Source organism: Schistocerca gregaria, chromosome 3 (genome assembly GCF_023897955.1).
Source record: "Schistocerca gregaria isolate iqSchGreg1 chromosome 3, iqSchGreg1.2, whole genome shotgun sequence".
Taxonomy (NCBI): Eukaryota; Metazoa; Arthropoda; class Insecta; order Orthoptera; family Acrididae; genus Schistocerca; species Schistocerca gregaria.
This window is the reverse complement of record NC_064922.1, coordinates 319,136,166-319,150,925: the sequence shown is the minus strand read 5'-3', so window position 1 is coordinate 319,150,925 and position 14,760 is coordinate 319,136,166. Positions and strand designations below refer to the sequence as shown.

The 14,760-nt window shown below is 40.0% G+C and overlaps 1 protein-coding gene across 1 annotated transcript in view; it reads left to right on the top strand.

The window, feature by feature from the left end:
- The window catches only part of LOC126355346 (ketohexokinase-like), a 49,926-nt gene extending 35,379 nt beyond the window's left edge, over window positions 1–14,547 (top strand). The window contains exon 6 of the mRNA XM_050005640.1: window positions 14,085–14,547. Coding sequence (XP_049861597.1) covers window positions 14,085–14,358 — 274 coding nt within the window. The 3' untranslated portion in view covers window positions 14,359–14,547. The remainder of the gene's footprint in view (window positions 1–14,084) is intronic.
- The last annotated feature ends 213 nt before the right edge of the window (window positions 14,548–14,760 follow it).

The following is a 14,760-nucleotide window of genomic DNA, read 5'->3' as shown; positions in this document are numbered from 1 at the left end:
CTCCGTACCGCAGCGTGAAACGTGGGAGCGTGTAACATAACTGTGACGGTGCGTGAGAAACAGGGTGCTGTAATCGAGTTTCGAATTTAAAGGGTTTGTCCACACATGGAGCACCCCCTCCTTCAGCAGGACAATGCCAGACCACACAAGATCATTGCAACCTCTGCAACTATCCGACTCCTTGGGTTCAATGTCATCGACCCTCTTCCAAATAGTCACACGTTCTACAGTGACAATATCAACAAGCTGTTCTCTCGTTTGAAGACATGTGTTCGTCGTCAAGGTGACTGTGTTGAGAAATACATACGCGGACACGAAGAATAGAGATGTGGAATTTGCTTTATTTAAATTACTTTAAGAGTTTTCACATAAAAATTATGAGGCATTACTTTCAGCACGACCTCGTAAATGTTTCCATATTTGTTGTTATCACATATAACATAGAGGCTGGTTTCATCATATGGTATTCTGTGCACTCGTGTTCATTTGTTCCTGCTTACGAATCTGTGTGTGAATTGATCGATAAAATGCGTTTAAGCATATTGCTTGTATTCTACATTTTTTTTCTTTCCATACGTTATCTGTACTTCCTCGCATTTAATGGAGAACTCCAAAATTTTCATCACAGTTTGAGTATGATTCTAGTTCATGGATTTCTGCTTGAATGTATTGTGAGGAGTAACTTTTAATACGGTGTGAACACATTGGCTTCGACATTGCTGCTTTTTAGCATTTGAAAGGAAGAATGTTTTAGTCACTAAGGTCACAAAGCAAACTCAGGACCAAGAGGCTACATCATTCAAAGTAGAATAACATACTCATTCCGTGACAAGATGTAATAAACTGAATACTAGTTCTGTCATTGACAAGAACGAGGGAAAGAAATACAGTAGAAGAAGAATGGGTAGCTTTGAGAGATGAAATAGTGTAGGCAGCAGAGGATCAAGAAGGTAAAAAGACGAAGGCCAGTAGATATTCTTGGGTAACAGAAGTGATACTGTATTTAATTGATGAAAGGACAAAATATAAAAATGAAGTAAATGAGGCAGGCAAAAAGGAATACAAACGTCTCAAAAATGAAATTAATAGGAAGTGCAAAATGGCTAAGCAGGGATAGCTAGAGGGCAAAAGTAAGGATATAGAGGCATATATCACCAGGGGTGAGATAGATACTACTTATAGGAAAATTAATGATACTTTTGGAGAAAAGAGAACCACTTCTATGAGTATCATGGGCTCAGATGAAATACAGTCTAAGCAAAGAAGGGAAAGCAGAAAGGTGAAAGGAGTATATATACACTCCTGGAAATTGAAATAAGAACACCGTGAATTCATTGTCCCAGGAAGGGGAAACTTTATTGACACATTCCTGGGGTCAGATACATCACATGATCACACTGACAGAACCACAGGCACATAGACACACGCAACAGAGCATGCACAATGTCGGCACTAGTACAGTGTATATCCACCTTTCGCAGCAATGCAGGCTGCTATTCTCCCATGGAGACGATCGTAGAGATGCTGGATGTAGTCCTGTGGAACGGCTTGCCATGCCATTTCCACCTGGCGCCTCAGTTGGACCAGCGTTCGTGTTGGACGTGCAGACCGCGTGAGACGGCGCTTCATCCAGTCCCAAACATGCTCAATGGGGGACAGATCCGGAGATCTTGCTAGCCAGGGTAGTTGACTTACACCTTCTAGAGCACGTTGGGTGGCACGGGATACATGCGGACGTGCATTGTCCTGTTGGAACAGCAAGTTTCCTTGCCGGTCTAGAAATGGTAGAATGATTGGTTTGATGGCGGTTTGGATGTACCATGCACTATTCAGTGTCCCCTCGACGATCACCAGAGGTGTACGGCCAGTGTAGGAGATCGCTCCCCACACCATGATGCTGGGTGTTGGCCCTGTGTGCCTCGGTCGTATGCAATCCTGATTGTGGCGCTCACCTGCACGGTGCCAAACACGCATACGACCATCATTGGCACCAAGGCAGAAGCGACTCTCATCGCTGAAGACGACACGTCTCCATTCGTCCCTCCATTCACGCCTGTCGCGACACCACTGGAGGCGGGCTGCGCGATGTTGGGGCGTGAGCGGAAGACGGCCTAATGGTGTGCGGGACCGTAGCCCAGCTTCATGGAGACGGTTGCGAATGGTCCTCGCCGATACCCCAGGAGCAACAGTGTCCCTAATTTGCTGGGAAGTGGCGGTGCGGTCCCCTACGGCACTGCGTAGGATCCTACGGTCTTGGCGTGCATCCGTGCGTCGCTGCGGTCCGGTCCCAGGTCGACGGGCACGTGCACCTTCCGCCGACCACTGGCGACAACATCGATGTACTGTGGAGACCTCACGCCCCACGTGTAGAGCAATTCGGCGGTACGTCCACCCGGCCTCCCGCATGCCCACTATACGCCCTCGCTCAAAGTCCGTCAACTGCACATACGGTTCACGTCCACGCTGTCGTGGCATGCTACCAGTGTTAAAGACTGCGATGGAGCTCCGTATGCCACGGCAAACTGGCTGACACTGACGGCGGCGGTGCACAAATGCTGCGCAGCTAGCGCCATTCGACGGCCAACACCGCGGTTGCTGGTGTGTCCGCTGTGCCGTGTGTGTGATCATTGCTTGTACAGCCCTCTCGCAGTGTCCGGAGCAAGTATGGTGGGTCTGACACACCGGTGTCAATGTGTTCTTTTTTCCATTTCCAGGAGTGTACAAGGGCGATGTACTTATGGAAATGGAAGAGGACGTAGATGAAGATGAAATGGGAGATATGATACTATGTGAAGAGTATGACAGAGCACTGAAAGATCTGAGTCGAAACAAGGCCTTGGGAGTAGACAACATTCCATTAGAACTACTGATAGCCTTGGGACAAAACTCTACCGCCTGGTAAGCAAGATGTACAAAATACTAACATGAATTCGTTACAGATTAATGGAAAAACTGGTGGAAGCCGATCTCGGGGAAGATCAGTTTGGATTCCATAGAAATTTTGGAACACATAAAGCAATACTGACCCTATGACTTATCTTAGAAGATAGATTAAGGGAAGGCAAACCTACGTTTCTAGCATTTGTAGACTTAGAGAAAGCTTTTGACGATGTAGACTGGAATACACTCTTTGAAATTATGAAGGTGGCAGGGCTAAAATACAGGGACCATAAGGCTAGTTACAATTTGTACAGAAACCAGCTAGCAGTTATAAGAGTTGAGGGGGTGAAAGGGAAGCACCTGTTGGGAATGGAGTGAGACAGGTTTGCAGCCCATAGCCGATGTTACTCAATCTGTATATTTAGCAAGCAGTAAAGGAAACAAAAGAAAAAATTGGAGAATGAATTAAGATACGTGGAGAAGAAATAAAAACTTTGAGGTTTGCTGATGACATTGTAATTTTGTCAGAGATAGCAAAGGGCCTGTAAGACCAGTTGAACGGAATGGACAGTGTCTTGAAAGAAGGATATGTGATGAACATCAACAAAAGCAAAACGAGGATAATGGAATGTAGTCAACTTAAGTCAGGTGGTGCTGAGAGAATTAGATTAGGATATGAGACACTTAAAGTAGTAAATGAGTTTTGCTATTTGGGGAGCAAAATAACTGATGATGGTCGAAGTAGAGAGGATATAAAATGTTGATGGGCAATGGCAAGGAACGCATTTCTGAAGAAGAGAAATTTGTTAACATTGAGTATTGATTTAAGTGTCAGGAAGTCGTTTCTGAAAGTATTTGTATGGAATGTAGCCATGTATGGAAGTGAAACTCGGGCGATGAATAGTTTAGACAATATGACAATAGAAGCTTTCGGAATGTGGTGCTACATAAGAATGCTGAAGATTAGATGGGAAGATCATGTAACTAATGAGGAGGTATTGAACAGAATTGGGGAGAAGAGGAATTTGTGGCATAACTTGACTAGAAGAAGAGATCGATTGGTAGGACATGTTCTGAGGCACCAAGCGGTCACCAATAATGTATTGGAGGGCAGCGTGGAGGGCAAAAATCGTAGAGGGTGAGCAAGAGATGAATACAGATTCAGAAGGATGTAGATTGCATTAGCTACTTGGAGATGAAGAACCTTGCACCGGACAAAGTAGCATGGAGAGCTGCATCGAACCAGTCTCTGGACTGAAGACCACAACAAAAACAACAACAACAACCAGTTCTGTCAATAGCTGCCAACATAGAGTTTTCCATTAGATCCGACAAAGTACTAAAACCATTGCGGAGAAAATTGAATGTGAACAATATACTTACAATGCATTTAAATCAAACAGTAGACACATGAATTCGTAATCTGGAACAAATATACATGAGTCACAGAGCACCTTGCGATGAAACCAGCTTCTGCTTAATATGAAACAAAAGCAACATGAGGTCATTTACCCCATCCAATACTATAGGTGCGAGCAAAAGTAAGGCAGAATACGAGCAATTTTTTTAACATACAGTTCAAAAATAGCAACAAACAGTAAAAGCTATGATTAGGATCACAATGCGATGAAAAAAGCTTCTCTTTACTACAAAACAAAAACAAAGCTGAATGACTTTAAATCACCCAATAAATAAAGGATATGAAGAAGGATTGATAAAACTTGGAGGGCTCCAAGTTGCCTGGCAGAAAACCGAGGTCATGTTACCAGAAGTCGCTTTATGAGTTTCATCCCACTCCCCCTAATTAAAAAGTCCATTTCTCATAACAGACTGTGAATAACTGTTTTGTTACAGAACATATGAATTATTCTTTGACTTCATTTCCAGTACTTCTGACAAAAGAGGAAAGGTTTTACCGCGCATCACAATCCCTATATGCACTTAAATCAACGAGTAATAGATAAAAATACATTTTTATAACATCGCAAAATTAAAACTGTTGATGACTCTCTCGTCTATCTTTCAAGTTTCCGTCTCTCACGGCCAGTTGGCACTAAAGTCGTTTTCTTGTATTGCCTCTTTTTCAGTACAACAGCAGTTTTTCTAGTGCCATGAAAACAAAAGAAAAACAATAATTTAACTTCACTCACTTAATTCCTGTCTAATAAAATAAAACATTTAAACCAAAATTTCATTTTTTTCTCATTGATCAGAAGATATCCATATATCTTTCGGAAAAATACGCACAGATTGCGAGTGAGCTCTCAAATCCTCACCAGAAAAATCACCCCACATGTAAAAGAGTTTCCTTAACTCACCTCTTTGATTCAGATATTTTCTTCAGCAGAGATGGTGTTAAATGAGTTCAAATTATCCATCATATCATTTCTGAAGCTCTCAATAATATTCAGATTTTAAAAATATGATTCATCTTTATTACATATTCATTGTATCCTTTTCGTGCAAAACTCCAAATTTAAATACTGGTTTAGCAACAGATGCATCATTTAACATTCTTATTCAAAATCTTTTATATTTGTTACTCTACTGGGTAAGTATAAACATAAATTTTTGTACAAAGTATAAGCTTGATAAATTACATTTATTGGCGTATTTACAATCGCATCACCACATTCATGTTTGTCCACATGTAAAAGAGAATTTATGAATTCTCAGAATTTTTAATGGACATTTCTCCTGTTAATGACGTTCATGTAACAGATTACAACTTGTGTTGAAAGTCGTGTATAGCTAAAAGATGTAATGTGTTATGTTCACATTAAAACTCCCATCCATACTTAGCAAAGTGTCAATACCACTGTCCTCGGAATCAAACAGCTAAACGTTTTCCTTCAAACCTTCCATTTTCGCAGCCTGGACATGAAACACTAAGCAGCCTTCTCATTATTCCTCTACAACTTTACCACATAAATCGCCTTCTCAGCACTCCTCAGATAATTAATAAATAATTCCTCCCTCGTTCTCTCTGTACCATAATAATCCATTCTATAATAAATAAACAAATACCTCTGTTCTTTCCCTGAATGCCACTTACCTTTTACAGTCTACACAACACTCAAAAATAATAGTCACAGCACAATATCAAATACACCCTAATCATCTCATTCACTTGCATATTACTGTCACCTATAAACAAAAATAGTTTGCCTCCCTTTTTTGCATAACATTTCAAAGCTTTCAGTAATCTAAACTGCTTTTCATCAGCAATTTCTCTCATCACACCAGCCTGTAGTTCTCCTTTACAGTTTAATTCTTTTACTCTCATAGGTATCTTAGCTGCAAAAATTCCTCCTGATCCAGCAATGGATAAAGTTCTTATTTCACAATGTCAGTTTCTTGTACTGGTACACCACTTCAGAAATCTTCTATGTTGCATCAGTTCATAATTTTTCTGAAAATTTGATCTTTTAACACAAATGCACTTGACTGCTTCATCTATATGAGTGCATAAGGCTCTTCATACTAATAGAAAAAACATTTTATTCGTTTCCTGGTTTTGTGACTTTGTTTGTGTGACCCCACATAAACACTTTCTTCTACTTTGCAGCTTGGTAAGTCTCATGCCTCATTTTAGTTATATTGATAATACTCTGTTGTGCATTTTAAACTGTTGTTAGAAATCGCTTTCGTGGCTACATTCTCTTCAATAATCCAGTTGAAACTGCAAAAAGGTGGGAATTTAAGGAGATGGGACCTTGATAAACTGACTAAACCAGAGGTTGTACAGAGTTTCAAGGAGCGCGTAAGGGAAAGAAATAGAGTAGAAGAAGAATGGGTAGTTTGAAGGATGAAGTAGTGAAGGCAGCAGAGGATCAAGTACGTAAAAAGACGAGGGCTAGTAGAAATCCATGGGTAACAGAAGAAATATTGAATTTAATTTATGAAAGGAGAAAATATAAAAATGCAATAAATGAAGCAGGCAAAAAGGAATACAAACGTCTCAAAAAAGAGATCAACAGGAAGTGCAAAATGGCTAAGCAGGGATGGCTAGAGGATAAATGTCAGGATGTAGAGGCGTATCTCACTAGTGGTAAGATAGATGCTGCCTACAGGAAAATTAAAGAGACCTTTGGAGAAAAGAGAACTACTTGTATGAATATCAAGAGCTCAGACAGAAACCCAGTTCTAAGCAAAGAAGGGAAAGCAGAAAGGTGGAAAGAGTATATAGAGGGTCCATACAAGGGCGATGTACTTGAGGACAATATTATAGAAATGGAAGAGGATGTAGATGAAGATGAAATGGGAGATATGATACTGCGTGAAGAGTTCGACAGAGCACTGAAAGACCTGTGTCGAAACAAGGCCCAGGAGTAGGCAACATTCCCTTAGAACTACTGACGGCCTTGGGAGAGCCAGTCCTGACAAAACTCTACCATCTGGTGAGCAAGTTGTATGAGACAGGCGAAATACTCTCAGACTTCAAGAAGAATATAATAATCCCAACCCCAAAGAAAGCAGGTGTTGACATATGTGAACATTACCGAACTATAAGTTTAATAACTCACAGCTGCAAAATACTAATGCGAAATCTTTACAGACGAATGGAAAAACTAGTAGAAGCCGACCTTGGGGAAGATCAGTTTGGATTTCGTAGAATTATTGGAACACATGAGGCAATACTGACCCTATGGCTTATCTTAGAAGCTAGATTAAGGATAGGCAAACCTACGTTTCTAGCATATGTAGACTTAGAGAAAGCTTTTGACAATGTTGTCTGAAATATTCTGTTTCAAATCCTGAAGGTGACAGGGGTAAAACATAGGGAGCGAAAGGCTATTTACAATTTGTATAGAAACCAAATGGCAGTTATAAGAGTTGAGGGGCGTGAAAGGGAAGCAGTGGTTGGGAAGGGAGTGAGACAGGGTTGTAGCCTCTCCCCAACGTTATTCAATCTCTATATTGAGCAAGCAGTGAAGGAAACAAAAGAAAAATTCGGAGTAGGTATTAAAATCCTTGGGGAAGAAATAAAAACTTTGAAGTTCGCCGATGACATTGTAATTCTGTCAGAGACAGCAAAGGACTTGGAAGAGCAGTTGAATGGAATGGACAGTGTCTTGAAAGGAGGATATAAGATGAACATCAACAAAAGCAAAACGAGATGTTGAGGGTATTAGATTAGGAAATGAGACACTTAAAGTAGTAAAGGAGTTTTGCTATTTGGGGAGCAAAATAACTGATGATGGTCGAAGTAGAGAGGATATAAAATGTAGACTGGTAATGGTAAGGAAAGCGTTTCTGAAGGAGAGAAATTTGTTAACATCGAGTATTGATTTAAGTGTTAGGGAGTCGTTTCTGAAAGTATTTGTATGGAGTGTAGCCATGTATGAAAGTGAAACATGGACAATAAATAGTTCAGACAAGAAGAGAATAGAAGCTTTCGAAATGTGGTGCTACAGAAGAATGCTGAAGATTAGATGGATAGATCACATAACTGATGAGGAGGTGTTGAATAGGATTGGGGAGAAGAGAAGTCTGGGGCACAACTTCACTAGAAGAAGAGATCGGTTGGTAGGACATGTTCTGAGGCATCAAGGGATCACCAATTTAGCATTGGAGGGCAGCGTGGGGGGTAAAAACCTAGAGGAAGACCAAGAGATGAATACACCAAGCAGATTCATAAGGATGTAGGTTGCAATAGGTACTGGGAGATGAAGAAGCTTGCACAGGATAGAGCAGCATGGAGAGCTGCATCAAACCAGTCTCACGACTGAAGACCACAACAACAACAACAATCCAGTTAATTTCTTTCCAAACTGGTTCTCTTTTTGTTTCTCCTCCAATGACTGCTCTAGCTGCTGTTAATGTATTGAAATAGATCATTTAGAATCCTTCTTCACATGTCTTCTGATACCATTATGAGAATATATATCCTTGTAGGATGAATTTTGAAATCGACCCGTGTTTCACTCCATGGCTCTGTAAGAATTCCTAAAATAACAAAGGGTTAAAAAAATAAAACTAGCCAAGAAAATAAGAATTGGCCATTGTATACCCAGAAATTGTTTAATGCATATGTGGATCAACACATAGAGGAAAACAACTGTGTGGATATTTGCAGCATGAGGGAGCAACAGCACACAACGCCTTCATAATATTATCATGAGTGCAGGAGATTTTAGGGGAGGACACTCAGCAGAGGCCGTGAAATATCCTGGCCATCAACATCATCTGGTCTCTCTCCCTTTGATTTTTATTTGTGGGGAAAATTGAAGGTTCATACGCACTAAAATAATTTTCACACACTGAAAATACTATTGCCATTATGCCTTTGGCACAGCTGCTACGCAAGTTGCAAAATTGATGTCAATGGGAGCCTTTTCCAGCATCTTCTGTGACATTCTTTTTCAAGGTTCAATCGCATGTCTGTCTTATTGCAAATTATTATTATTATTGTTAGGAGCATCTCGACAGTATCATGTGACACACAGTTATTATGTTTCAATATTCAGAGTTTCTAAGAAGCTCTCATTTTATCTCTCTGGCTTCTTTTTCCTTCTTCAGTTCATTTTGTCCCTGGACCGGTGGTGACCTCCTCCGCTAGCAGTAATTCCCATATCCTAATATTTGATTGTATGAGTTTCTATTGAACATATCAGATGGTCTTACATGAGACATTTCTAAATAATTTTTGACTTGTTGGATCCAGAGTATACTTTTCTGTTATTGTGTGTAATAGCAATTTTGTGAGAGAATCTTGCTGTTGAAAGTCTGTAGATACACATCTGAATTTTCAATCTTCTTTTTCTGATGTCTGTCGCAAGATTCGATACTTTTTCGGGATTGCAATCTTATTCACCTTCTGTTGTTTTGGGATGGAGTATCTTTCTTAGATTTTTGCATTCTTCTGTTAGGATTTCTTCCACATCACCTTTCAAACTTATTGTCAATGTTTTTGAGGCCCACTTTCTTTTTGCCAACCCCATATCTGAATCATAAATTTTGAACCAATAGCTCTCATTTTGGTTTATAGTTTTTTAACTTTAGATGAGACTCTTAATACTACCAAGACATACTGTACTCCTCTTTGTTTCCTCATTTCTATAAGGGTAGTAACTACTGTTTCATTGTCTCTTCCTGTTAGTACTCTTCTGGATGTGTACCATCTATCCATAGCCTCCTTGACAGATGTATCCCTCCTTTCTATTCTCTCTTCTTGTCTATTCTGTTCTTTATTATTACTACAACTGTCTCTAAATGAAGTTAAATAATGAAATTGGTCAAGAAATTCTAATAATTGCTGGACAATGTCCTAAACTCTTAACCAGCAATTTTTCATAGCGACTGCTGGCGACATACTGATTAGCGCTTCAAACAGATGAGATTCATAAATACCTTCATCTAAAAATTTCACCTGGCTGATAAACCACTCCAGGAAATTCCAATAACTACTACACTTGTCTCTGTATACACATGACCACGGCAACTTCAACCTTAGTATTTTCTGTGGGTCTTTTGACCAAAATTTCGACTAGAATTCATGTCTCTCACAAGAATAAAATCTGTCTATATTCAACAGAACTCACAACAAATCACTTTCTTCAGAATCACTTAACACACAAAAATTACTTTTCTTCTTTAGTCCCAAACTGTAGAGAATGTTCGCTGAAATGCCTTCAGAAAGATAACTGTTAGAATTTTTCCCTCTGGATCAAAGGTCAGAAATTTCTGATTTACATCTCTGTTCATCTCAGATCTAAATTCTGCTCAAAACTGAGACCCTCTACTACTCAATTGTGCTTCAGAAGGAGTAGAATTTTAAAATTTATCCTACCCTGCCTTTCTCTAAAAGTCCCACGCTATTTTTAGAAGTGAATCCTAGCTGTCTAACCCTCATACGTAAGAAATTCTTATCTTTCCGACCACTATAAAGAGTTGGTGTCTCATCAGTACCCTGGACAATTTTCTCATGTCAGCTACTCTATCCACTTCATACTTACCACACAAGCTATCTACAGACCTCTCAACTTATTTGCTGCCCAGTTCTAGACTGAAAGTTCGTTATTCACTTGTCTAAGAATTTCAACCCCGCTTCCAGACGTTGAGTTACAGTTTCAAGTTCCCTAGTCTCATGTAGCAATTTTCCTGTCTCTTCTTTCATCTTTGCTTCTTTCACTATTTATTCCGACACCATCTCATTCAAAAGCATGACTTGATTGGTACTTTTATCTATCTGTTCCGAAGAATGAACGGTTAAGATCTTCTTGAACTTTTTTAAACTAGTTGTCTTTTTATGTCATCCACCATTTTTTATGTTTTTTCCTCACCTTTCTGATTCTCTTTTCGCTGCCTACTGTCAGTTCCTTTTTAACTTCGTGTAATGACGTTCTATTTCTCTCTAGCAAACGAAGAAAAAGTCTCTAATTTCGCTACTAGCCATTTTGTCGATACTGAAATATTGCTTGCACATACAATAATGTTGTTGTTGTTGTCTTCAGTCCTGAGACTGATTTGATGCAGCTCTCCATGCTACTCTATCCTGTGCAAGCTTCTTCATCTCCTAGTACCTACTGCAACCTACATCCTTCTGAATCTGCTTAGTGTATTCATCTCTTGGTCTCCCTCTACGATTTTTACCCTCCACGCTGCCCTCCAATACTAAATTGGTGATCCCTTGATGCCTCAGAACATGTCCTACCAACCGATCCCTTCTTCTGGTCAAGTTGTGCCACAAACTTCTCTTCTCCCCAATCCTATTCAATACCTCCTCATTAGTTACGTGATCTACCCATCTAATCTTCAGCATTCTTCTGTAGCACCACATTTCGAAAGCTTCTATTCTCTTCTTGTCCAAACTAGTTATCGTCCATATTTCACTTCCATACGTGGCTACACTCCAAACAAATACTTTCAGAAATGACTTCCTGATACATAAATCTATATTCGATGTTAACAAATTTCTCTTCTTCAGAAACACTTTCCTTGCCATTGCCAGTCTACATTTTATATCCTCTCTACTTCGACCATCATCAGTCATTTTACTTCCTAAATAGCAAAACTCCTTTACTGCTTTAAGTGTCTCATTTCTTAATCTAATTCCCTGAGCATCACCCGACTTAATTCGGCTACATTCCATTATCCTCGTTTTGCTTTTGTTGATGTTCATCTTATATCCTCTTTTCAAGACACTGTCCATTCAGTTCAATTGCTCTTCCAAGTCCTTTGCCGTCTCTGACAGAATTACAATGTCATCGGCGAACCTCAAAATTTTTACTTCTTCTCCATGAATTTTAATACCTACTCCAAATTTTTCTTTTGTTTCCTTTACTGCTTGCTCAATATACAGATTGAATAACATCGGGAAGAGGCTACAACCCTGTCTCACTCCTTTCCCATCCACTCATCCACTGCTTCCCTTTCAGGCTTCTCGACTCTAATAACTGCCATCTGGTTTCTGTACAAATTGTAAATAGCCTTTCGCTCCCTGTATTTTACCCCTGCCACCTTCAGAATTTGAAAGAGAGTATTCCAGTCAACATTGTCAAAAGCTTTCTCTAAGTCTACAAATGCTAGAAACGTAGGTTTACCTTTTCTTAATCTTTCTTCTAAGATAAGTCGTAAGGTCAGTATTGCCTCACGTGTTCCAACATTTCTACGGAATCCAAACTGATCCTCCCCGAGGTCCGCTTCCACCAGTTTTTCGATTCGTCTGTAAAGAATTCACGTTAGTATTTTGCAGCTGTGACTTATTAAACTGATAGTTCGGTAATTTTCACATCTGTCAGCACCTGCTTTCTTTGGGATTGGAATTATTATATTCTTCTTGAAGTCTGAGGGTATTTCACCTGTCTCATACATCTTGCTCATATATTACAGTAAATTTTTTGAGTCCCACAATTTCCCTATCACATTTACGATATCGTCTTGCAAAGTACACATTTAGATGATGCTTCTAGTGAATTAACCACCTGTCAAAGTTAGAAAGAGAAAACAAAAATTGATGTTTCTAAACCGGGAAGTCTGTCGAGCGCACAGAAAATGTTTATGTCTAGTTTTCACCACAAATCACAAACATATTTTTTCTGAGATTAGTGCATGAACACAGAAAAAGTTGTTATTCTTTAAGTAACAGTTTACCTTAGCCCATGAATGTGTGCTGTGCTCTATCACTCAAAAATGGCCATTTTTCATCCTCCTCCAGACAGTCTTTATTTGCTCAACCTGTTTGTATTGATTTTCCTGTTGTCTCGTCTCTCGTCTACTCTCCGTACAAACGCGCTAAGCAGTTAACGTGACACTTCCAGCAATATTCAACTTACCTAAAGCTGCTTTTTATATTACTACCAACATCACTACTCTGAATGTTGGAAAAAATGTTTCCTAACAATCGACAAAAATATAGGGTAGTACGCGTGCAGCTATAATCACAAGAATCAGACTTTGCTTTTTCAATAGCGTACAACAGTAGCAAACAAAAGCAAACAAGAAACAATAATTTATTTCCACTTCCTTAACTCCTATCTAGCTTATAAAATAAAGCATTTAAACTTAAACTATAATTTCTTTTGTGTGCTCAGAAAAAACTGCATATCTTAGAAATGATATTTGCAAATTACGATTGCATTGTTAAATACGCACCAGAAAAAAATGGCCACACACCTTCTTGTGATGTAACTGGGCAGACAGAGTGGGGACTCGCCTGCTAACTCCTCAGTTTGCATACAGACAATGACGATTATTGATTCTGAATGTTCAACGATACAATCTTTGTCATCTTTTTATAAAATGATAGCAGTATTTGATTAAAACTGTGTTGATGTATTGAATATATGACGAGAAACACGTTATTGTTATTATTATTATGATTATTGTTATAGTAATTATTATTATTTTTATATTTGTACCCGTCTCGTTTCCACACCACAGTAACTCTCCAACAGCATGCTGCTTCAGACGAATGCTGCTTTAGCGACTGAACGCTAGAACAGCGCAATTTGCGGAAACAGGGTGAATTAAATTTGAATACAACCAGGAGAAATATTTGTAAGTCCCCTGCGAATATCACAATTATAGAACGAAAGTTGGAATAGCATAGATACAGAATAAAAGTTGGATTTAAAAAAAAATGTTGTGCATTTCTTTTGTGTTGATTCTCGTATATTACTGCCATTACTATCCCATTGTGGGAGAAATTTCCCGGCCACTCTAAATGGAAGTGTTCATGTGGTCGTTGGCGTATGTTGCAGGGCGAGCCTGGTGGTACCGTGGGGGGAGGAAGGAGCTGCTGCCCGAAGTCCCGGCGGCGTGTTTTTCTCGCCCGCCTTCCCTCCAGAGAAGGTGGTGGACACGCTGGGGGCGGGGGACTCGTTCTGCGCGGGTATTATGCTGGCCCTGGCCAAGGGTCGGCCACTGGAGCAGAGCCTGCGGTTCGCCTGCCAGGTCGCGGGCGCCAAGGTCGGCCTCCGCGGCTTCAAAGGCCTTGGCGAGGTCCTCAGGCAGCGAGGCGCTCTCCTCGACTAGCTGCCAACTTCAGCAATCAGTCGGCGGAACGAGCCGACGACAAGTTCTCTTGTGTCGTTTTTTTGCTTTTGGGTCAATTTCAAAACGAACAAAGTAAAAGATCGTCGTTCCTACCTTAAAGTTTGTGCCTGTACGTTATTTGTTGTAATTAACTGTTTACAGTCTGTGGTAAACCTGCTTTAATTCAAATGAATAGCATTATTGCTACAACTCACTCACAACGCTACAACTGCTACAACTGGAACTGAATTCTTCAAGCCAAGAATACACTATCTGATGGAAAGTATCCAGGCATCCCCAGGCAATGCGATATTGACCACTAGAAGTCACCTACCAGCACAAAAGGAGGCGGGGAATATTGTGTGGTCAGTAACAGCAGAATGGGTCGGCCGGCCGCGGTGG